Source organism: Bos taurus, chromosome 16, assembly GCF_002263795.3.
Source record: "Bos taurus isolate L1 Dominette 01449 registration number 42190680 breed Hereford chromosome 16, ARS-UCD2.0, whole genome shotgun sequence".
In the NCBI taxonomy this organism is placed as follows: Eukaryota; Metazoa; Chordata; class Mammalia; order Artiodactyla; family Bovidae; genus Bos; species Bos taurus.
Genome location: NC_037343.1, coordinates 12084202 through 12107715, shown reverse-complemented (window position 1 = coordinate 12107715; position 23514 = coordinate 12084202). Strand labels below are relative to the sequence as shown.

The window sequence follows — 23514 nt, the reverse complement described above, 5'->3', positions numbered from 1 at the left end:
GCTCACAGGCTCAGAGAGCAGTGACTTGCTGGGGAGCACATAACCAGGATTAGAGCCCAGGCAGTCTGGCTCCTGGCTGCTCCCCTCTGCAGGGTACAGATTTTGTGGCAGCAAAACTGAAATTTTCCACAACTCTTTGTGTGTAAAAGGAGGTTGTAACACATTGTGTACAAAATAAGTGAATTTAAATTCTTCATTTATTGGGGAAAAACTGAAATCCATGGTTTAATTATTTGAAAGAGTTGAATATCTCAGAATTGCAGATTTGCTAGGATTCTGATAACTTTAAAAATCAACAAGAAATAGCATAATAAAATTCTTTCCAGAGTATTTGTAGAGTTAAATTGAATTACATAAATAGCCATATTACACACCAAGAGTTTTCAGTTCAAATATCTGTTGAGGGCCTGCTAGGCACTTTGCCAGCAGAGAGAAACCTTGGGATCTGGTTGAAACCTAGGCTGCAGTTGTCTTTAAAATCAGTCTCTTAAGGAACTTGAGTAATATGTGTTAAACTTTTATTTTAGATGTAATTTAACACATTTGTTGAGATATTAGTCTTTGCATTCACCCCGGCAACATGGCAGTTTTAAGTTTAACATGGTTAGAACGCAGTTAGAGCACGACGTTTCTCTGGGTTTGTAGAATCTACTGATGGATTTTATACAATTTCATATTTGTTAGCCATAGACACTGACTCTGGTTCTCAGTTTTCTCATTTGTTGAATGTAGGCATTGAACTAGATCAGAGTTACTAAGTTTTGTTTTTTAAGTAACCACTTTTCAGACTTAACTTTTACCTGAGATTCTAATACCTAAATAAGGTAGAAGCTGAGTTGCAAAGGTTGAAGTCAGGTATGAAATGGCTCATGGGCACTTTGTAGGAAGCGCATGGCGTTCTGAAGAAGATCCTTTGAAAAACATTCAGCTTTCACTTCTGGTGTTGTTCTGTGCTAAAAGGTTCAGGACCTGGGGCAATATACGAAAACCATCTGGATCCAAGATGAAAGTTTTGACTGTGGTTAAGGCTCCTCATCAGTTCAGTTCAGTCGCTCAGTCGTGTCTGACTCTTGGCGACCCCGTGGACTGCAGCACACTAGGCCTCCCTGTCCTTCACCATCTCCCAGAGCTTGCTCAAACTCATATCCGTTGAGTGGGTGATGCCATCCAACCATCTCATCCACTATCATCCCCACTATCATCCCCTCCTTCTACCTTCAGTCTTTCCCAGCATCAGGGTCTTTTCCAAGGAGTCAGTTCTTCGCATCAGGTGGCCAAAGTATTGGGGTTTCAGCTTCAGCATCAGTCCTTCCAGTGAACATTTAGGACTAATAAAATGTTACTTTTCTGAGGAGAAGGAATTTTTTGTTGTATATTGTCTTTCTGAGTAAGAGTAGCTATGCTATATTATAAAAAAGCCTTAATCATAGGAAAAACTTACTAAAGTTTATTTGTAAGCTTTCAGTTCTAATCTTAGGTGCTCCAGCATACATTTGTTACTGTTTTTATGTAAAGTTCAGTTCAGTTGCTTAAGTCGTGTCTGACTGCGACCCCCTGGATTGCAACACGCCAGGCCTCCCTGTCCATCACCAACTCCCGGAGTTTACTGAGACTCGTGTCCATCGAGTTGGTGATGCCATCCAACCATCTCATCTTCTGTCGTCCCCTTCTCCTCCTGCCTTCAATCTTTCCGCATATCAAGGTCTTATCCAATGAGTCAGTTCTTTATGTAACTAAAAGTATTATAAAATTGACCCAAGGCCAGTGATGCCTGGGACTTTATAGGTGGGACCTTTGGCAAAAGTTACGTGCAGTGTTTATGGTTTTTTTGTTGTTTTAAAAGTTAAGTAAAATTTTAAAATATTTACTGACTATTTTCAGGATGAAGAGTGTGTACGCCTTGATAAAGAGAGATTGGCTGCTCGTTTGGAGGGTCACAAAGAAGGGATTGTACAGACTGAACAGATCAGGTAAGAATTTCTTTGATAGAAAATAGGCAATTTAGGCAGTATATATAAGTGTATGTGGAAACAGGGGTATTAACATGCTGTCTACATATATGACATTCTTCAGTGTGTGTCTCCCTGCCCTCAGTTCGAAAGAAGATGCTCGAGCATTTTTTATGATGGAGGATTGGAAGCCATTGTGCTGCTTAGGCTTTCTGGAAGTTTCTTGATTCTGATACCATATTGATCTTTTAAAAAATTATTCCATATCCAAGCCACTCATTTGTCATGAAATCTCTTATTGGTTTATAGCAGTGATCAGCAGACTTTTCTGGTAAAGTACCATATGTTAAATATTTACATTTATTGAGATTATTAACATGCTTAATTCTAGGTCAATAATTCGCTGCTGTTTTCTGTTTGTCTCTTTGTTCTTTTCAAAATTTTGTTCCCTAAAGCGCAAATTAACTTGATTTTGGATTAAATGAATATATGCTATGATTCTGTTCTGTCCTCTGTTGGCTGAGTAGTGTGTGCTGCTGTTCTCTCCGAGTGGCTGCTGGGGGTCGTTGTGTGTGGTGTGTGGCATCACAGTCTGCCTGCAGGGTGTGCCACCTTGTGTGCAGGGCAGGAACCTCAGCACGAGGCGCTTCCTGTTCTCTCTTGGCGTTTGTGCTGCTGTTGTCATACGTTTTACTCATAAACGTGTTCCAAACACCACAGTGCATTGTTCTTACTCTTGTTTAAGCATCTAGGGAAAATTGTGTGTACTATTTCCATGCCTCCTCTTCCCTGTTGTAGACTTATGTACCCGTTTTTTTCCTCTTTGGCCTGGCTGACTTACTTTTTTTTTTAACTTAACGTTCTTTTAACATTTCTTTCTGTTTAGGACGCTGGTGTTTCTTTCAACGTTTTTATTTTGGAAAAAATCCCCCTCCCCCCCGCTTTTTAAAAAATTTTCATTGGATGTGGAATTCCAGACTACCTCTTTTTAAAGTGTGATATACCACTGTCTCCTTGATTGCATTGTTTCTGGTTAAAAATCTGCTGTTACCCCTTTTTCTTTTTTTGGTGGCAGCTTGTGGCTTGTGGGATCTTTGTTCCCTGATCAGAGATTGAACCTGGGGTCCTTGGCAGTGAAAGCATGGAGTCCTGACCACTGAACCACCAGGGAATTCTCTTTTGTGTCTTTTAATGTGGCTTTTTTCCTTTGACTACTTAAAAAGTTTTCTGTATTGCAGGTTTGGAACTATTTAATTATCACATAACTTTGGAGAGTGTTGTTCATGTTTCTTGTGCTTGAGTTTTTGAGGGGATTTTTGGGTTCATAATTTTCAGTGAATTTAGAAAAGCTTTTATACCGCTTCCTCAATTTTTTTTCCCCCTTTCTCCCCTCTTTCTGACCTAATTACTCGTACTCATAATTGTTCAACAGCTCGCTTATGTTCTTTTCTTTTTTTGGATTGATTCTTTTTTCTGTTCATTTTGGATAGTTTCTGTAGTTTTGTATGTAGTTCTCTCATTTTTTCTTATATAATTATATTCGTATTATATTGGTAGTCTCGAACATTGTATTTTTTACCTTTACAAGTTAAATATACAGCCCATGTCTCTCTGTTGAATGTGTGGAATAGTTATATTATTTTGGTGCCTTTGCCAGTCCTGCAGTTTTTTCCAGTTTAGATTTCTCCTCGTTCTGGCTCACATGTTCCTGCTCCTTTATATGCCTGTACTGTTTGGATACCAGACATTGTGCATCTTACATTGTTGAGTGCTGGATGTTTTTGTGTTTTTCTAAATTTTCTTTTTTGTTTTGTTTTGGGACATAGTTACTCCTTTGAAACAGTTTGTTCCTTTTGAGTCTTGATTTTTTAATTTAAAGAATTGTTGTTTGAACAGTGTTTAGTTAGGGTGTAAGAATTGTTGTTTGAACAGTGTGTAGTTACTGCCCACCATTGTTGAGACAGGACCATTTTGACCATTACGCCATCTAACGCCCCATAAATATGAGGTTTTCAGTCTGGCTGGTCGGACTAGGTTCTGCTCTTCCTCCTGTGTGGGTGCTGGACTCCGTTCCCTCTAGGTGGTTCTGTTCCTCGCTTTAGTTTCCAACTACTTATGGACTAATCAGTAATCTGCCAGAGTACTCGAGGGGTCCTGTGCAACTCTCTCTTCTCAGGCACTCTGGCCTGTGAGTTCGTGTACTCTTTGATCTTGCTGGAATCCCAGCTCTATTTTCCCAAATCAGGATATACGGTAAGTTTTGCCTGAGTTCTCCCCCCTGTGCTGTGTTGGGAACTTACAAGGGTGTAAATTGCAACCTCCATAGGGCTTACTTACTCAGTTTTCATGTGTGAGAGATCACTGTCTTTCATTACTTGATAGAAGATATTGAGTAAACTGTTGTTTCATATATTTTGACTGTTTCAAGGTAGGATGATTAACCAATCCCTGTTACTTCATCCTGGCTAGAAGTAAAACTCCAGAGCTTGTCCAGTGCACGTTTTGATTATAGTTTAGAAAAGTGTTTGAATTTGGCTCAAGGTATGCTGGTATGCTTTCGATTTTAAGGGAAAGTTGCATAGTATTATATAAAATGAATCAAATGCTGATACATATTGAGCATCTGCTATAAAGTACTTTCATACCTAATGGAAATAAAATAGCATACTACATAATACTACCATGTTTAAACCTGCAGGAATTCCTGTCTTTTCCCCACATGTTGTTTAAACGTATTTCAAGATTGTCATCTTGTGATTAGAGTAATAATTTTATCAACTGCTGTTAAGGTATCCAAACTCTTTTTCTTGTTTTTATGTTGTAAGAAATGACACTAAGCTTATCATTTTAATGAAATCTATACTTTCATTGTTAAGTCTGTTTTTTTATTACTTCTGAAAGCATAGTTTCTGTTTGCTATTTCAGTGCTTTTTGAAAATGAAGTAAAAGAAAGAAAATGAGAACTTCAAAGTATCGTTTTATGTTCCAGACTTTAAAAGGGGTGTATGTTTATGTGGCACATAAATGTCTCTGTCAGCTGTAAAATTGATATGTTGTGTATTATAACATAGATTTGAAACCTTGAAATAAATTTCAAGGAAAACTTTGGATTCTTTACAGAATGAAATTCCTCCCCCCCCCACCCCGCCTTTCAAGGTGTTGTGTGCACATGCTTATGGGGGGGGGGGTGTGTGTGTGTGTGTTTGTGTGTATGTATGTATGTGTGTGTATTTGCATACAGGATGGGGAGGGTTAGCAAACAAAAGTCTCATATAAAAGGCTTTTTTGTGGAGGGAGAGCAGAGAAAGTTTTATTACAGGGCCACATAAGAAGGACAGGTGGCTTGTGCTCAGAAAACCCAAACTGATGGGTTTCAGCAAAGTATTTTTAAAGACAGTGAGGGAGCGGTGTCCCAGGGTATGTGATTGGCTTGTGCAGAATTCTCTGATTGGTTGATGGTGATCAATCTAAAAGGCTATATTAATGAATTATTTGGGTAGGGGAAGATATTTTTAAAAATGTGAAAAATAATTGTGCATCGTTCCTCCTAAAAATTACTAATTTGCTTATAGTGTAGTATTTTTATGTGGACTCTTAGATGGTTATAAGTTATCAAGTGTGTCAGTTTTATGTATATGGAGGAAATGTTAATGTATATGTATATGGAGGAAATTGCCACTTAAAGTATTATTACCAGGAAGTTATAAATGTAACAAAATATTTTATAGTGTGCTCAAGAGATCCTTGCTGTGAATATTAAAAAAGACGTTGCTTTCAGGTCTTTGTCTGAAGCTATGTCAGTGGAAAAAATTGCCGCAATCAAAGCCAAAATTATGGCTAAGAAAAGATCTACCATTAAGACTGACTTAGATGATGATATAACTGCCTTAAAACAGAGGAGTTTTGTGGACGCTGAAGTAGATGTGACCCGAGATATTGTCAGCAGAGAAAGAGTGTGGCGGACGCGAACAACTATTTTACAGAGCACAGGAAAGGTAATTAAAATATTCCACTTCTTGTTTGTTAGTGTCTGTGTGTATTTCAACTACGGTTGATTTTAAAGTTGGTTAAAATTTCCTGTGAGGAGGAATTTTTTGTATCTAAGAGAGCAGTAATCATTTAGCTTTCTAACTGACCTGTTTACCATTCCATGCTAGTGTATGATTGGTGGTTGGTCATCAGATAAGCTGATGAAAAAGTCTGAGTCAAAGTGCGAGTCCCTTTCTTTCCACCTTATTTATAAATCCAAAGAGATTTACAATTTTGGTGAGATTTTTTGCTTAAACCCAGTGAACAGGGAATATTGATGGTGAGCTCTCTGGTCATTAATACCAATATTAATTTTTTTCTTCACAAAGTAGAGGACTTAATGAAAATGGCCCAACAAACATTTATTTGTTTATTTGATACATTCTCTTCTGTTGGGTGGTTGTGGCAGTGTTTGCTGGTTCCTCATTAATGGAGTTGTTTTGTTTTTGGCTGCAGAATGGTGGGTTTTCTTCATTTCCTTTCCCCCTTTTTCCTGCCTCCTCTCTCCTGTCTTCTTCTCTCGTTTCCTATTCATGATTATAAATAACTGCATTAAAAAACATCCTTGTACATACACCTTCATGCATTTATTACTACATAGCAGAGGGATTAATGCCTAGAAGCCAAATGCTGGTTAAAGGAGACATGTACTTTAAATTTTGAAAGATAAGTTCAAAGATACTGGATATTTAGTGTCTTAATATATCTCCAAAAAGGTTGAGTCAGTTCTGTTTCACTTACCTATTTTCACCTCTCTTTTCCTCCCACACATCTGAATTTTCTCTTAAATGTTAATTGTTCACTGAGACACAGTTCACAGTGATGATTTGGTGAGAAGATTTTTTAGAAATGGTGAGATTACTGTTGAAAGTGAACTTCATCATTGGTCTAGGCAGACTCATTTTGTTTGCACATTGTTTTTGGATTCTGGCCCTAAGTTCACTGTGCCATTTTAGTAGAATAGCTACTACAAGGAATAATATATGAAGGGAAGAGTTTTTTCTCTTGTACTTTGACTTGTTTTGTAGAGTAGTTGATGTCAAGATTAAGAATCATTCTCCAGAGCTTAGAATTATGAAGAAATCTGAAAACATGAGTAAACCTTAAGTTTGTATTTAATTTATCTGTTGATGAAAGATAGTGAAAGTCGCTCAGTCGTGTCCAACTCTTTTCGACCCCGTGGACTGAATAGTCCGTGGAATTCTCCAGGCCAGAATACTAGAGTGGGTAGCTTTTTCCCTTCTCCAGCGGATCTTCCTGACCCAGGAATCAAACCCATGGTCTCCTGCACTGCAGGCGGATTCTTTAGCAACTGAGCTATGAGGGAGCTGTCGTAGATCTGTTGATACTCATTTTTAATGCCTAGGGTGGCTAATAGTTAAGTATTACTACTTATATTGTTCTTCCAGTGTTCATTGTAATTTTTGAAATGAATAACTTCTTTGAGCTCTAGGTGGCAGGATTGTACCACCATTTCACAACTAGAATTTAGCATTGTTGGCACCAATGTGTAATTTAAAAATAAGTTAGCATTAGAAGAACTGTTTTGTAGCTAGGTTTGCTTCTGTGAGTATTAACATTTTAAAAATCAAAATGACGATTTTGACTGGTAGTCCCTCTGTATACTGTTTTCATCTGACAAACTCTTAAAAAAAACAAACAAAAAACTTTTAGGTGCTTATTGCCCTGAATGGCCCTACGATTTTAAACAGATCTTCATTATTACCACATAGCAGGGTTTTCTTATTGGCTGAGTTTCTTGAGCAAAAGCTATTTTTTCAAAATTCCATTGCAAGCACCTTACAAAAAAGCAGTCTAATTTTATGATACTGTTTAAGATATACTTTTAAATTTACACACACTAATATATAGTCATTGTTGAAAAATTGATAAAAGAGATCACTAAAAGGAAGGTATAATAATCACTTGTAATTTTATCACATAAAAATAGCAACATTTTAATTAAGTTTTTTCTGGAGTTTGAGTCTCTCATGAAATGCTTTATTTTTAAAATAGTGAAATTTGCTTTTCATGTTTTTAGCTATTTTCTTAATAGGATTAAGACTTTGATTTGCATTTGTCACTGTGTTGACATTTGCACTTCTGGTGCAAAAGCAGTGGTTAGTTAACTGCTAGTATCTTGGTGTGAATTAAAGCATTGGCACCAATCTTTGCTAGTGGCAATTTTGTCCACTAATAATGGCCTTGATGAAATTAAAAAATTCACTAATTTTATTAAATCTTAACCTTTAAGTATATTCTTACCAGTATTTTCTGTGATGAAATCAGAACACCAAAATATGATGATTGTCTCCATGAAAAGCACATGTGCATTTGGCATTTTTTGGAAAATGAGGGAGGAAAGGCTGTGGGTTCAAGAAATAAAATTGACAGTATTTTTTGGTCAATTAAAAGAAAGTTAGAATTTGGGAGGTTCCTTTTTGCTACTGAGACCATAGAGTTTCCTAAATTTAACATAGTGTCACACTTGCTTGTCATTAACATTTTGGAAAATAGTTTTTCATAAAAACAAGTTATTTTTACTTGGAATACCTTTTCCCCTCATTTTTGAAGGAATTAATATTTTAAAAATAGCGCAAATCTCTAATTTGATAAATATTATAACCTGTATAAACCAAGTCTCTTTGGGGTGTGCCATGATTTTTAAGAGTAAGTGGTTGTGAGATGTGTGTTTGTTGTCCTAAAGAATTATAGGAACTAGTAAGTGCTGTTACTGTGGCAGTGGTTAACATTATGTTTCAGGCTGTCTCTCCTCTCCTATCCATGTTTATTTGTGTGACATTTATGTGACATCCTCCAGCAGGCACGTGGGGGCACTGACTTGGGGTGCCTTGGTCCTGGCCTTCACAAAGGTTATATTCTTCAACAGGAGACAGAATGTTGCTTAAAATGATGAGTGATGAACAGGCAGAATTAGAAGAGCCCCAAGGGAACTGAGGGAGAGTCTCAGGTGAAAGAAGAGTATTTCATGAAGGAGTGGTCAGATTTGCCAGCTTTGTTCAATGTTGCTAAGGTTGTTCATGTAAAAGTTGTTATGTTTTTAAAAATCTTTCCAACTTACACAGCTTTGAAAAGTGCATGTTGACTCCTAACAGTATCTCAAACTTTCAACATCTATAAAGTATAGTAGTCTGAAATTAGCATTGGAGTTTATCAAGAAGAAGCTTTAATAGTTGATTTCTTTCAGAAGAAATAATTTCTTCTACAACTAAGAAGCTCCCTTGACAGTAGATCTGCTATAGTTTTGTTTTTAAATGTTACCTTGTTTTCTGCTTACATTTTTTGAATAAATGGAGAATATCAATGAATTTATAGCTAGTTATGTACTTTAAGTAAAATGAAAATAAGTGAATAACATTGGGTTTATAATAAGTGGTCTTTGGATGAATTTCCTAGTAGTAGTTGATTTTTACTTTTGTGCGTATAGTAATCATGCCTCATTATGATGTAGTAAGGGAAGAATTAATAGAGAAAACTGAATCTGAAATTGTTTATTGAGTATTTAATTTTAAGTGGACTCAATAATCGAAATCCATTTCTGTTTCAGAATTTTTCCAAGAATATTTTTGCAATTCTTCAGTCAGTAAAGGCCAGAGAAGAAGGGCGTGCACCCGAACAGCGACCGGCCCCAAATGCAGCGCCTGTTGTAAGAACATTTTGTTGCTTCTATAGTAGTTTTATTAAAAGTGATTATTCAGTGTTGTCATATTGAAAACATCTTTAAGTATTTATTTGCTTATTTATTTTAGAATTGAGACATACAAAATTATATTTTTTCAAGTATACAGCGCAGTGATTTGACATTTATATGTATTGCAAATTGATCAGAACCAGAAGTCTAGTATCCATCTGTTACCATACAGAGTTATTGCAATATTATTATTTATTGACTGTATTCCCCATGCTGTATTTTGTATCCTTGTGACTTAATTATTTTATAATTGGAAGTTTGTACCTCTTAATCCCTTTTATTTGTTTTGTTCCAACTCCTCCCAACCCCTGTAATGACCACACGTTTGTTCTACATCTTTCTGTGAGTGTGTTTCTGTTCTGTTTGGTTTGTTGATTTGTTTTCTTTTTTTAGATTCCACATATAAATGAAATCTATGAAGCCAGTTTCATAAGATTCAGCAAAGGAAAAATAACATGCAAATAAAACCTTTTTCATTTTATAATTTCTAAAAGTATGTCAAAATTTGGTAGAGTACTAATACAGTCTTTGCAAGAGTAAGTAGGTTTATTTGTTCATGAAATTCTTGGTGTTTAACCTTTTCAAGGTAGTGAATTTTTGCTGATATTTAGATAAACACTTCAGGTGACTTGCTGGCCAGGTTTTTTTTTTTTTTAATTGGAGGATAATTGCTTTGCAGTGTTGTGGTTTTTGCCATATATCGGCATGAGTCAACCACAGGTGCGCATTTTTAAGTGCCTCTTACTTGTCAGGCAGTGTGCCGACAGAGATACAAGACGTATAAGAGTGAAAAGCTTCCTTTGCACTTATGGTGTAGTGGGACATACAGATAAATAAAAAAGGCAGGGATAGGTGCTGTTATTGCAAAACAGAGTGTTTATAATTATGAATTGGTGGACTTGTTGAATAGCAACTGGTAGGAAACTTACATCAACTCCTAAAACAGTTCAACTGTTAACTTTGTGACTAAATATTCTCTGTATTCTCATAATCATTAAACTACTTGAAAATTTTAATGTTTGGCATTTGACTGTGGAAGTATATACCTAGTGACAGTCTTGAATGAATATGTTTTATTTGGAGTAATAATTGTGGTAGCATCCTATTGTAACAAAATGAAAAATATTTCAGTCTTTATAAATACCATGAATTTCCCAAGCAATTTTGGGAATATTCTTTAAATACACTTTTTTAGTTTATCACAGACTTTTATAGAAAGTATTTGTGAGTTAATTAGATGTTAGATTGGCACGTTTTTCTGAGTGTTTTAAAAAAACAGCTTTGTTAACTTCAGCTTTGCACTGTACATTGATAAATGGGTTTATTGTCATTATTTTATTTATTTAATATAAGGATTAATAATTTGGGGAATAATTCAGTTAATAGACTCCAACATGCCAGTTGAATATAAGGTTTGAATTAAAAGTTTATTTTTTGGGTTAAAGAAAAATAGTTTATGATTGGAGTGAGTTTATTTTTAAAGAAATTGAATCGTAATGAAATTATTAAGTGCACCCATTTTATTTCTGCAGTTTCTGAGAATTTTGTTTTTCGCCTCGGTGCACATTTACTTAGTGTTCTTTACCTCCTCCCTAGTTGAGATGGTTTTCTAGCAGTAAACAGTATCTTGAAAATCAGCTTCAGACGATTCCCCAGTTTTGTCTACTCCTTGTTTTGGTTTTATTGGCCAAGGTATTAAGAGGAAAGCTTAGAAAACAATAGCTTTATTGTGGTTTTTATTATAAGTATTAAGTAACAGTTTAGACAATATTGACATATAACTTATGATGTTTTTCTGCAGGATCCCACATTGCGTACCAAACAGCCTATCCCGGCTGCTTACAACAGATATGACCAGGAACGATTCAAAGGAAAAGAAGGTGAGTTACTTGATCTTTCTCTTCCCCTTGCTGTGGTTGTGCTGAACCTGAGAGGCAGTGCGACCTCATGTGTGGGAGCAGGAGTTGGCTAACTTCTGCAGGCCAAGTCTGTGCCACCACATGTTTTTCTGAATTATGTTTTGTTGGAAAACAGCCGCGCTCATTCATTTTTGTATTACCCCTGTCTCCTCTAGCACTGTGACAGCAGTGTTGAATTTTGACAGAGATCATGTGGCCTACAAAGTCTAAAAATACTGTCTGGCATTTTACAGAAAAGTTTTGATGTTCCTTTAACAGTAGTCTGTCTCAGTTTCCTTCTGTGTGTCATTACGATACTAATAGTATTAATAGTAATCCCTTTGGGTTATTGTGGGGATTAAACTAGTTAATAAAGTCCCCAGAATAGTGACTGGTGTATATAATAAGCTACCTATAAATAATTGCTATTGTTAGCCTTAATTCTATTTCTCAGAAGTTTATTTTAGGGTAGAAACTCTACATATCAAATCATATTTCCCCAGTTATAAATGTGTGCGTTGAGGACTTGGGCACACAGACTGGAGTAGCCACGTGAGGACTGGCTTTGTGATGGCTCCAAGGCTCATTCAGCAGTGAGCCGTTTCCACATCAGCAAGGTGCTTAGTGAGGGTGGGACTAATGTCAGTGTAACTTTTCTTGGGCTCTTCATTTATCTCATTCATGAAAAAATGAGACAGAAGCAACTGTAAAAGGGTAGCATTTATGATTTCTTTCTTGCATAATCTGAAATCCCCATAAGTTTATTAAAGAACTTGTTGCCTTGATGCAGTGAATTTTGTGTGCTTGTTCCATTGGCTGGATAAAGGTAGGTACTGAATGGCATAGAAAGACGGTTGCTGCTGCTGCGTCACTTCAGTTGTGTCCGACTCTGTGCAGCCCAATAGAGGGCAGCCCACCAGGCTTCCCCGTCCTTGGGATTCTCCAGGCAAGAACACTGGAGTGGGTTGCCATTTCCTTCTCCAATGCATGAAAGTGAAAAGTGAAGTGAAGTCGCTCAGTCATATCCGACTCTAGCGACCCCATGGACTGCAGCCTACCAGGCTCCTCCGTCCATGGGATTCTCCAGGCAAAAGTACTGGAGTGGGGTGCCATTGCCTTCTCCGAGAAAGATGGTAGTTTGTCCTTTTATCCAGTTTTTCTCTTGGAATGATTTTTGTCAAGTAGGGGTTGGCAGCTTACAGCCCATAGACCAAATCTGAACCTCCTGGGGTAGAATCAGGCTATACTCATTTGAATACTTATGTTGTTCATCCTGCCTTTGCACTCCAAATGCAGAATTCAGGAGTTGTGACAGAGACTGTATGGTTTGCAGTGTGTAAAATATTTACCTCTCTGACCTGTTACAGAAAGGTATACTGAGACTCTGTCCTGGAGTGCCTGTCGATATTTAGTGTTGCTTTTCTACGAATTACATAGCAGGTACTGGTGATTGTTACTTTGGAACACAGATTTTTATGTTAAAGAGTTCATATTAGGACTAAATAACTTGGGGATTATAAAATATTTTATTCAGTTTCACTTTTTGTATTTCCAACCAGCTATATGACTTGAACACAGTTGTAGAGACAGTCCTAACCAGCTTCTGTACTTTGGGCCCATTGGTGTGTGTTGTTTGCATCTTTGAGCCTGGTATTCCTTTGAAAGTTTTCATCTTCACAAGTATGTAAGTTAACTGTATGTCTAGTAGATTCAAGGCTTTGTTATTCTATTGAGCTGTCAGATATAATGTAGATTATTACTTTAGATTTGCTATTTATCATAAAATATATAAAATCTAATGGTAACCTCACTTTCTTTATAGAAACGGAAGGTTTCAAAATTGACACTATGGGCACCTACCATGGGATGACTCTCAAGTCTGTGACGGTAAGTCACTCTGACTCCAGAGGTTGTTATGTTCCAGTCATTTTATGTGAGTAGCAGATGTTGAAGGAAATCTGTGTTCTCTAGTAGTTTCTATTTCAGGCATTTATCTTTAATGGCCAGTTGTGCTGACAGAGCTGAGGGGTATTATTTGATTCATGGGTGTCTTTTTTTTTTTTTTTTTTTTTAAGCTGAGTATGTTTAAATGAAAGTTGTTTTGATTAACTTGCAAGTAGATTGGATGCTACCTGGTTGGAGATTTTAAAGTTAGTGATGAGATAAGAGGTTACATTTGGGAGAGTTCTTTGCCATAGTATCTCATGTCCTTAAAATGTAATGTTTTACGTTCTGAAAAGACAGATTGTAGTAGTTCATGTCATGGTACGAATTGCATACTTGACACAACCGAATACTTAATGTCTGTGATTGTAAGCCTTTGGCTCACTTTTAGCAAATTTGTCTTTTTTATTTTTTAACCTCCTAAAGATGATTATTTCTAGATGATCTGACCAAGCCCTATTTTTTTTTTTTAGAAAAAATAAGTTTCAGTTGTACAGTGTTGTAATTTAACATCTGTGTACGCTACTGAGCGATCACCACAAGTCTGCCATACAGCCGACCCCCTCACCCATGTCTCTTAGCTCCCAACTACCTATATTTCTGGTCACTACTTATGGTTAATGCAATAGTCTTTGTATCAGTGAGTTTTTCTTGAGTGTTTCCATTTGTTGTGGGGTTTATTTTTTTTTTCGGTTTCTGCATATGAATGAAATCACATGGTATTTGTCTTTATCTCTGTTTTGGTAATACACTGATTTTTAAATTGTCATCAGATTTGATTTTATATTATTAAAACTGTATGAGGACTCCTTATTCATTCAACAAGTGCTTATTGAGTACTTGTGTCAGACATTGTTCTGGTTGCTAGGGTTGTTGCTGTGACTAAACCAGATAGGACTCTTTAGACAGAGGAGTCAGAGAGGCCTCTCTGAGAAGGTGACAGCTGAGGAGAGGCTTGGTGAAGAGCGTTGTGTAAAAGACATGCAGGCGTCAGGACTAAGGCCCCACATGCCACGGTGTCCGGGCCAGGTCACTGGAGTAGAGTGGGTGAGGGGAATGTGATAAAAGACTAGGTAAACCGTTTTATGAGATCTGCTTAGTTCTTCCTGACTTTAAAAGGTAACTCACAGCTGTAAGATTTAACTTAAAGATTTATTTATTGATGTTTATTTGGGGGCGGAACTTGCCTATTGGCCAGTTCTATAGTGAACTATAGAACTGATGCTATTATGTAGCCATCAAAGTAAGGTTTTTGTGGTTATTTTTGTCACTGTTGGTTTTACTTTTGTCTCATCTGAAATGCTGTGAAATAGATTTCATAATTGAACTTCTATGCGAGTAGTAAAATGTGTGATAGTTTTTAATAGATGCTTTTTACAGAACCGTTTTTCTAAAATCCAAGGACAGCTTCTTAATTAAACAGGGTGAGAATGATGAGGCTGTGCTTCCTTATCAGAGTCTTTGTTCCTAAATATACTTGTAAGAGGCAAATTTAAACAGTTCTGTGGTGTGTGATTTTACAGGACCAATCACAGAAACACATTGTGTAGGAATACAGCAGAAAGACTAAACATGGTTAAATTGTTAGTACTTTTAATGTTTTAATGCCTGGTTTGAATCTCTGTCCTGCTCGTGACCTGAGTCATTTTAGCGTTGTTAGAGAATAATACACTGAGAACTTTGAATCTAAAAGCTTTGAAATTTTAAATGAACCTCTGACTCATCCTTTCAATGTAATTTTTTTCTCCCTTTTTTTTTTCAATTATTACCTGTTTGTGAGCTTGTGAGTTTCACCAGCTTTCTGCCTTATTCTCCAATTAAGAAAGTTTCTCTTGTGAGATCCACACAAACATACAAAGCTATTAAGAGTATGTTAAAGGCTTTGTTGTACAGATATGACTTCCTTACTAATTTATGTGCAGTTTATTTTTGCTACCCTTGTTCTTCAGGGTTTTGAAATGCCTCATTGATATACATAGTTATTAAGGTTAGTTTCAGTCTACATTAGGATTGATCTGCATATCTTTTAAGTTGAAGACGCTAGAGTTCTCTTAGATTTTAGACTAAACTAGTAAGTTGACTTATGGAGACTAGAAAATTTTTGTACAAATGAGTTCTCTACATGTATTATACAGAAGGAATATGTGGGTTTTTTTTTTCTGCATCTTTTTTGGCTGCCCTGTGATGCTTGAAGGATCTTAATTCCCTGACTAGGGATTGAACTCATGCCCCCAGAAGTAGAAGCACGGAGCCCTAATCACTGGACCACTGGGGAATTTCCAAGGATTTGTGTTTTGATAATACTTCGTAAGAATCATAATTGAAATCTATAGAAATAAAGGCCTAGGCAGTGTATTTTGTAATGTTTCATGAAGATGATGATTTATTGAAGTTTATTATAGAAACAGAAGCCCAGGCATCTTTAAAGTCACAAGTTTGTGTAGTTGGGCCTCTGGTTAGATTTTGAATCGTGCCAAGAAATGCAGGGTCACAGGACCTTTATGTTGAAGAATAGCTGGGGGCTTTCCTGGTTGGGAGACTTCCTTCCACGTGTGTCACTTGGGTTCTCTAATGTTTAAGAAATACTGGATTAAACATATTTTGTGGTACAGGAATGTTGTCATTTAAAAATTATAAATATCTTAACTGAAAGACAGAGTGTGAACTCTTTCCCGGGCTGTTTACCCCCCAGGTTGGCCCCTTTCTCCCTCCTGTTGAGAATGCTGCAGAGAACCAGAGTTGCATGGCATCAATTTAATTGACGTGATCTTAGGAGTCATGGTTTGGGAGTAGGAACAGTTCACTATGGAGGACATCAGAGTATATTTTCATGTATTTCTTTAATGAAAGGGGCCTTTTTAGACTGAAAAAATGCCACTAGAACATGCTTTTCTTTGTATAGTAAATAAGAGCTGGTGATGAAGACCTTTTTTTGTTGGGTAGTAGCAAACCTGTGGTTCCACTGGAGAGGGAATAAGAAGATGTGGAAATCCTTCATCACGAACCACTTTATTTTAACCTCCCAATCTAGCTTGTTTATATGAAAGGGCTACATGTTCTAGCCCCTGTTCTTACTGAATATCATTGACTCCTTTTGCTGTTTTTATTTTTGAGGAAACCTTTCGCAGTCTGAAATCATACAGATCAAAAGCTTTCATTTCAGGTTGTTATTTGAAGCCACTCCAACACTCATCATAGTTCTTATGATCTCTTTTTTTGGGAAACCATTTTCCTGATAGTAAACTGGGGTGGGTTTCCCATATCTGTGCGAGAGGTTTAATACTAGCACCATCAATTTTCACTTTTCAGAAGGATCCAGAATCTCAGTTTTCACAAAGTTACACTGTCAGTTAGCTTGCTCATCTGGGATTGAATTGTCACGGGAGTGCTAGTACCAGGACTGCTGTGGAGGTGGGTTCAGAGCCCAGGCCAGTGGGAGATGGGGATAGCTGATCAAGACTTGTCATGTGGGACCCGCCTCCCTCTACTCTCCCTTCAGCAGATGTTTGCTGGGTGCCTGTTGTGTGCTAGGCTAGGTGCTGGCACATCACTGGTGAGCACAACCAGACATGCATGTGGACTATTTTTAAATGGACTGTTGGAGAGGCACATGGCTCTTGTGCAGTTATGATTGTGCCAGGTGTGTGCAAACCCATTGTGCCATAAAACCTAAAATTGGAGGATTTCTATGGGAGTTAGAACACTTCACTGAGGGGGTAGCTCTTGAAGTAAGGTCCAGAGTTTGAGTAGGAGCTGACATAAAGATTGCAGAATAACACATTTTTACAGCGAGGGATCAGAAGGCAGGAAGGAGCAATGCCCGGGGGGAAGGATGTGTCACTTTGAAAGACTGGAAAGAAGATGGGTTACTGTGTGGGTTTGAAGGGTGCCTCTGGGAAAGGAACTTTCCAGAGCTAGGTGCAGCTTGCCTGTCTGTGCTTGCCAGGGCCTCTTAGTGCATTTCTGGGGTCCTTCACTGTGGCCCCACATGAATTTTATTTTTATTCATCAACACTTAAAAGATCAGAGTCTGTCACATAAACAGTTTGCATTTCCAGCCCCTTGAGAAGCCTCTGGGCCCACAGTCCACCGTGACAGCCCCATGTCCACCTGAGCAGTTTACTTTCTCTACCTGCTGTGTGTTCTCCGGGTTGCTCCAAGCTTCACTACTCTGGTCTTTTATGCCACCTTCTTCACTTCTGTACACCACTTAGGTTCTATTGGCCTTTGAGTTTGAAATCCCTGCTCTAAATAAAGGCAGTACTGGCTTGCTAAAGAGAAGTCAGTCAGTTGGAAACACAAATTTAAAGCTTTGAAGTCAGTCCTGGCTTTGATTCTCAGCTCTTCCATTCATTCCGCCACTAAGTTGAGAAGGTTATGTAACCTTTTTGCCAGAGGTTTTGTTTTTATAATAAGGATAGTAGAATTTACATCATAGTAGTATTAATGAGTGAGTAAAGTGCCTAGCACAGAAAGGACTCAATAGATAAATGATGGCTACTTTTATTATGAACTTATAATTTTATGTATAATCTCAGTTTGTTGTATGTGTAAATGTAGGCAACTCTACTTTCAGTGATGAACTTAATATTACATGTTTAATGATACAATTTTCATTCAAAGCTATGAAGACTAGTTTATTTAAATATTATGAGAACCCTTTTCTTCTCCAGTAACTGGAATGTTTTTTACTGTAGCCGTGTGTTTTTATGAGCTCTTTATTCTTTGAGATAAAATCACTACAAAGATGTTATCATATTGAGTGTGTGACAGCTTAGCTAGTTAGGCTTTTCCATTTACCTGCTAGGGCTCATATATAGAAAGAGGCTTAATTTACTTAGATTTAAACTATTTATTTTGATCCAAAAAGTATATAAAGTGTTGAGATTTTAATATATGGTCACATAATTGTAAGTAAGAATATTACTTTTATAATTTTCTGTATTCTGTATTTAGATTGGCATGTTTTTGCTTGAGAACATTACACTTGAAATAATTTTCAGAACTTGTTGACTCTGTTGATGTTTTGGGAAATGGGAGGGGCACTCTCTCCTTTGTCAGCCTGAGCAACATAAAGGTGTACCCCTAAACAAAACAGAGCATTGTATGTTTTCTGTCAGTCACTCGTTATATGTCTTAAGCTTTTGAAAGTCAATTGTATATCTTTGGTTTACCTGTTACATGAAGTAAATACTTAACTTTTAACATATTAATATTTTGTACATAGTTTATTTTTTATTATATCTGCATTTTCATAGACTTTTCTAAGATTTCACCACTAAGTTGAATGTTTTCTTTGTACTCTTAGCTTCACTTGTATCCCTCTTATAGTAGTTTTCCCCAAGTGATTTTTCCATACTGGTTTTTAAAAATTCTTTTATAATGTGCTTATTGTAGATTTGGGACATACTGTTAATATAAGGGAGACTGAGGAGAGCACCTTGTTTTGATTTCTTTGCCTCTTTGTTGCAACAGATTAGGTATTGATTTTTTCATCTGAAAAATGGGATTATGATAACCTCCTTTGAGGTCTTGAGGGTTTTAAATGTGCACAGATGTACCTAGTTTAGCATTGTTCTTTCAGTGCTGTTTGTAGCACTGAATTAATTGTAGTTATTGCAGGAATATTTATATTATAGGTATTTTATAAACTTTCTACACTGAATAATGCAGTGCCCCCAACTCCCTTTTTTTTAAGTTTTATTTTATTTTATTTTTTAACTTTACAATATTGTATTGGTTTTACTATACATCAACATGAATCCACCACGGGCGTACACGTGTTCCCCATCCTGAACCCTCCTCCCTCCTTCCTCCCCGTACCGTCCCTCTGGGTCGTCCCAGTGCACCAGCCCTAAGCATCCAGTATCGTGCATCGAACCTGGTATACCAACTCCCTTTTTTAAATTAGTTGGGCACTATTTAGAGTGAACACTTCTTTGGGTGGGTATTCATGTCCTAACACTGATACCTTCTTATAGGTATTAAAATCTCATTTTACCTTAATACTTTGTTAACAGAATCAGCATTTTGATGCTGATATACTTAGAAAAAACAAATAATAGTACAGATCATGTTAATAAGTGTCAGGGAATTTTAATGCTTATAAAGTAAAAGGTATTTTCATGATATTGCTCTTCTATACTGTTGCTTTCAGTTTATGTATCTTGTTAAGATTACTGAAAATCCATTACACAGAGGATAGTACTTTTGGTATAAGCTGAGATGGTTAAATGCCATTAATGTAGCTTTTCATTTCATTCGAACCCGGGTCTCCTGCATTGTAGGGAGACACTTTTCCGTCTGAGCCACCAGGGAAGTGGCTTCCCTGGTGGCTCAGAGGTTAAAGCGTCTGCCTCCAATACAGGAGACTTCGGTTCAATCCCTGGGTTGGGAATATCCCCTGGAGAAGGAAATGGTAACCCACTCCAGTATTCTTGCCTGCAGAATCCCATGGACGGAGAATCCTGGTAGGCTACAGTCCATGGGGTTGCAAAGAGTCAGACACGACTGAGTGACTTCACTTTCACTTTCACTAATAACTAGTAATCGGGCATTTAGATATTCTCTTGATGGGTACTTTTCTGTTAGGTTGTTGTTGGCTGAGTTTTTGTTTGCTGTATCAATTTCTAGGTCTTCATAAATTGATTTAAATCTTCAGTGAATTTCCAATCTTTTATATAAATCCTACATTCAAGTTTTATTTTCCAAGCGTCTTAGTATGTTTTCTCTTAAAAGTCATTGGATTGTTAATTCATCCCTCACTGTCCCCTCTGTCCCACACTCTGACAAACTCATTGGGTCTTTAATTCTAAGTTTTGGTTTCGTTTCCAGGTCATTTTCTTGATGGATTTTTCTTTTAGTGTTGTTCTCTGGTCTTTCCTGCTTCTCATCTTCCTCTGTGAGTGACTGTTCCCATGTTTATTTTAAATCAGATCAGATCAGTCACTCAGTCGTGTCCGACTCTTTGCGACCCCATGAATCGCAGCACGCCAGGCCTCCCTGTCCATCACCAACTCCCGCAGTTCACTGAGACTCACGTCCATCGAGTCAGGGATGCCATCCAGCCATCTCATCCTCTGTCGTCCCCTTCTCCTCTTGCCCCAATCCCTCCCAGCATCAGAGTCTTTTCCAATGAGTCAACTCTTCGCATGAGGTGGCCAAAGTACTGGAGTTTCAGCTTTAGCATCATTCCTTCAGCTTTAGCATCAGTCCTTCCAAAGAAATCCCAGGGCTGATCTCCTTCAGAATGGACTGGTTTGATTTCCTTGCAATCCAAGGGACTCTCAAGAGTCTTCTCCAACACCACAGTTCAAAAGCATCAATTCTTCAGCGCTCAGCCTTCTTCACAGTCCAACTCTCACATCCATACATGACCACAGGAAAAACCATAGCCTTGACTAGACGAACCTTTGTTAGCAAAGTAATGTCTCTGCTTTTGAATATGCTATCTAGGTTGGTCATAACTTTCCTTCCAAGGAGTAAGCGTCTTCTAATTTCATGGCTGCAGTCACCATCTGCAGTGATTTTGGAGCCCAGAAAAATAAAGTCTGACACTGTTTCCACTGTTTCCCCATCTATTTCCCATGAAGTGATGGGACCGGATGCCATGATCTTTGTTTTCTGGATGTTGAGCTTTAAGCCAACTTTTTCACTCTCCACTTTCACTTTCATCAAGAGGCTTTTGAGTTCCTCTTCACTTTCTGCCATAAGGGTGGTGTCATCTGCATATCTGAGGCTATTGATATTTCTCCCGGCAATCTTGATTCCAGCTTCTGTTTCTTCCAGTCCAGCGTTTCTCATGATGTACTCTGCATAGAAGTTAAATAAGCAGGGCGACAATATACAGCCTTGCCGTACTCCTTTTCCTATTTGGAACCAGTCTGTTGTTCCATGTTCAGTTCTAACTGTTGCTTCCTGACCTGCATACAAATTTCTCAAGAGGCAGGTCAGGTGGTCTGGTATTCCCATCTCTTTTCAGAATTTTCCACAGTTTACTGTGATCCACACAGTCAAAGGCTTTGGCATAGTCAGTAAAGCAGAAATAGATGTTTTTCTGGAACTCTCCTGCTTTTTCCATGATCCAGCAGATGTTGGCAATTTGATCTCTGGTTCCTCTGCCTTTTCTAAAACCAGCTTGAACATCAGAAGTTCACGGTTCACATATTGCTGAAGCCTGGCTTATTACCTGTTTTTAAAAAACTCTTAGTCTGGACAAGTCTTACTGTTTAGAACTAAGGTTTTTAGTTGAAATTTCAGAATGGTGCTTTACTGTGAATAAGTTGAAGACATACACATATGAAATGCTAAGGAATTAAATATTTTAACATTTTTAGTTTTGTTTTAATTGGAGACAAAAGTCATACTGTAGAACTCAAGTAGTTGTCTTGCTGTTGAAGTCATATTTTATGTTATTGAAAAAGCATTTGTTCCTTAACATTTAGGTTTGTGCAGAACCAAACACAAAATTATTTTGAAATCAAGTCAGTGCAACATTTTTTACAAATTACTAGTTAAGCCAGAAAAGAGTTGATTTCAGTGTATTATCATCATTTATCAACAATGACTTCTGGACACTATCACACTAATTTACCTCCCCTAATTTTGATATTTTAGATGGTTTGGTCTTCTTTCAGTGTCTTTTTGTCATTTCTCTCTTTTATGTGTGTTGCCATTAATATCCTGTAATTCAATTCTGTAGTTATTTTAATATACCAAGCTTGAGAATAATTCCAGTTGAGCTATTTCAAATCCTGAAAGATGATGCTGTGAAAGTGCTGCACTCAATATGCCAGCAAATTTGGAAAACTCAGCAGTGGCTACAGGACTGGAAAAGGTCAGTTTTCATTCCAGTCCCAAAGAAAGGCAATGCCAAAGAATGCTCAAACTACCACACAATTGTACTCATCTTACACGCTAGTAAAGTAATGCTCAAAATTCTCCAAGCCAGGCTTCAGCAGTATGTGAACCGTGAGCTTCCTGATGTTCAAGCTGGTTTTAGAAAAGGCAGAGGAACCAGAGATCAAACTGCCAACATCTGCTGGATCATGGGAAAAGCAAGAGAGTTCCAGAAAAACATCTATTTCTGCTTTATTGACTATGCTGAAGCGTTTGACTGTGTGGATCACAATAAACTGGAAAATTCTTCAAGAGATGGGAATACCAGACCGCCTGATCTGCCTCTTGAGAAATTTGTATGCAGGTCAGGAAGCAGCAGTTGGAACTGGACATGGAACAACAGACTGGTTCCAAATAGGAAAAGGAGTACGTCAAGGCTGTATATTATCACCCTGCTTATTTAACTTCTATGCAGAGTACATCATGAGAAACGCTGGACTGGAAGAAACAGAAGCTGGAATCAAGATTGCCGGGAGAAATATCAATAGCCTCAGATATGCAGATGACACCACCCTTATGGCAGAAAGTGAAGAGGAACTCAAAAGCCTCTTGATGAAAGTGAAGTGGAGAGTTAAAAAGTTGGCTTAAAGCTCAGCATTTAGAAAACTAAGATCATGGCATCTGGTCCTATCACTTCATGGGAAATAGATGGGGAAACAGTGGAAACGGTGTCAGACTTTATTTTTCTGGGCTCTAAAATCACTGCAGATGGTGACTGCAGCCATGAAATTAAAAGACGCTTACTCCTTGGAAGGAAAGTTATGACCAACCTAGATAGTATATTCAAAAGCAGAGACATTACTTTGCCAACAAAGATTCGTCTAGTCAAGGCTATGGTTTTTCCTGTGATCATGTACGGATGTGAGAGTTGGACTGTGAAGAAGGCTGAGCGCTGAAGAATTGATGCTTTTGAACTGTGGTGTTGGAGAAGACTCTTGAGAGTCCCTTAGACTGCAAGGAGATCCAACCAGTCCATTCTGAAGGAGATCAGCCCTGGGATTTCTTTGAAGGGAATGATGCTGAAGCTGAAACTCTAGTACTTTGGCCACCTCATGTGAAGAATTGACTCATTGGAAAAGACTCT

The 23514-nt window shown here is 37.5% G+C and overlaps 1 protein-coding gene across 1 annotated transcript in view; it reads left to right on the top strand.

Annotated features, from left to right (window-relative positions):
* The window catches only part of CDC73 (cell division cycle 73), a 90514-nt gene that overhangs the window by 9816 nt on the left and 57184 nt on the right, over window positions 1–23514 (top strand). The window contains exons 6-10 of the mRNA NM_001191272.1: window positions 1882–1970; window positions 5728–5944; window positions 9547–9645; window positions 11492–11570; window positions 13411–13475. Coding sequence (NP_001178201.1) covers window positions 1882–1970; window positions 5728–5944; window positions 9547–9645; window positions 11492–11570; window positions 13411–13475 — 549 coding nt within the window. The remainder of the gene's footprint in view (window positions 1–1881; window positions 1971–5727; window positions 5945–9546; window positions 9646–11491; window positions 11571–13410; window positions 13476–23514) is intronic.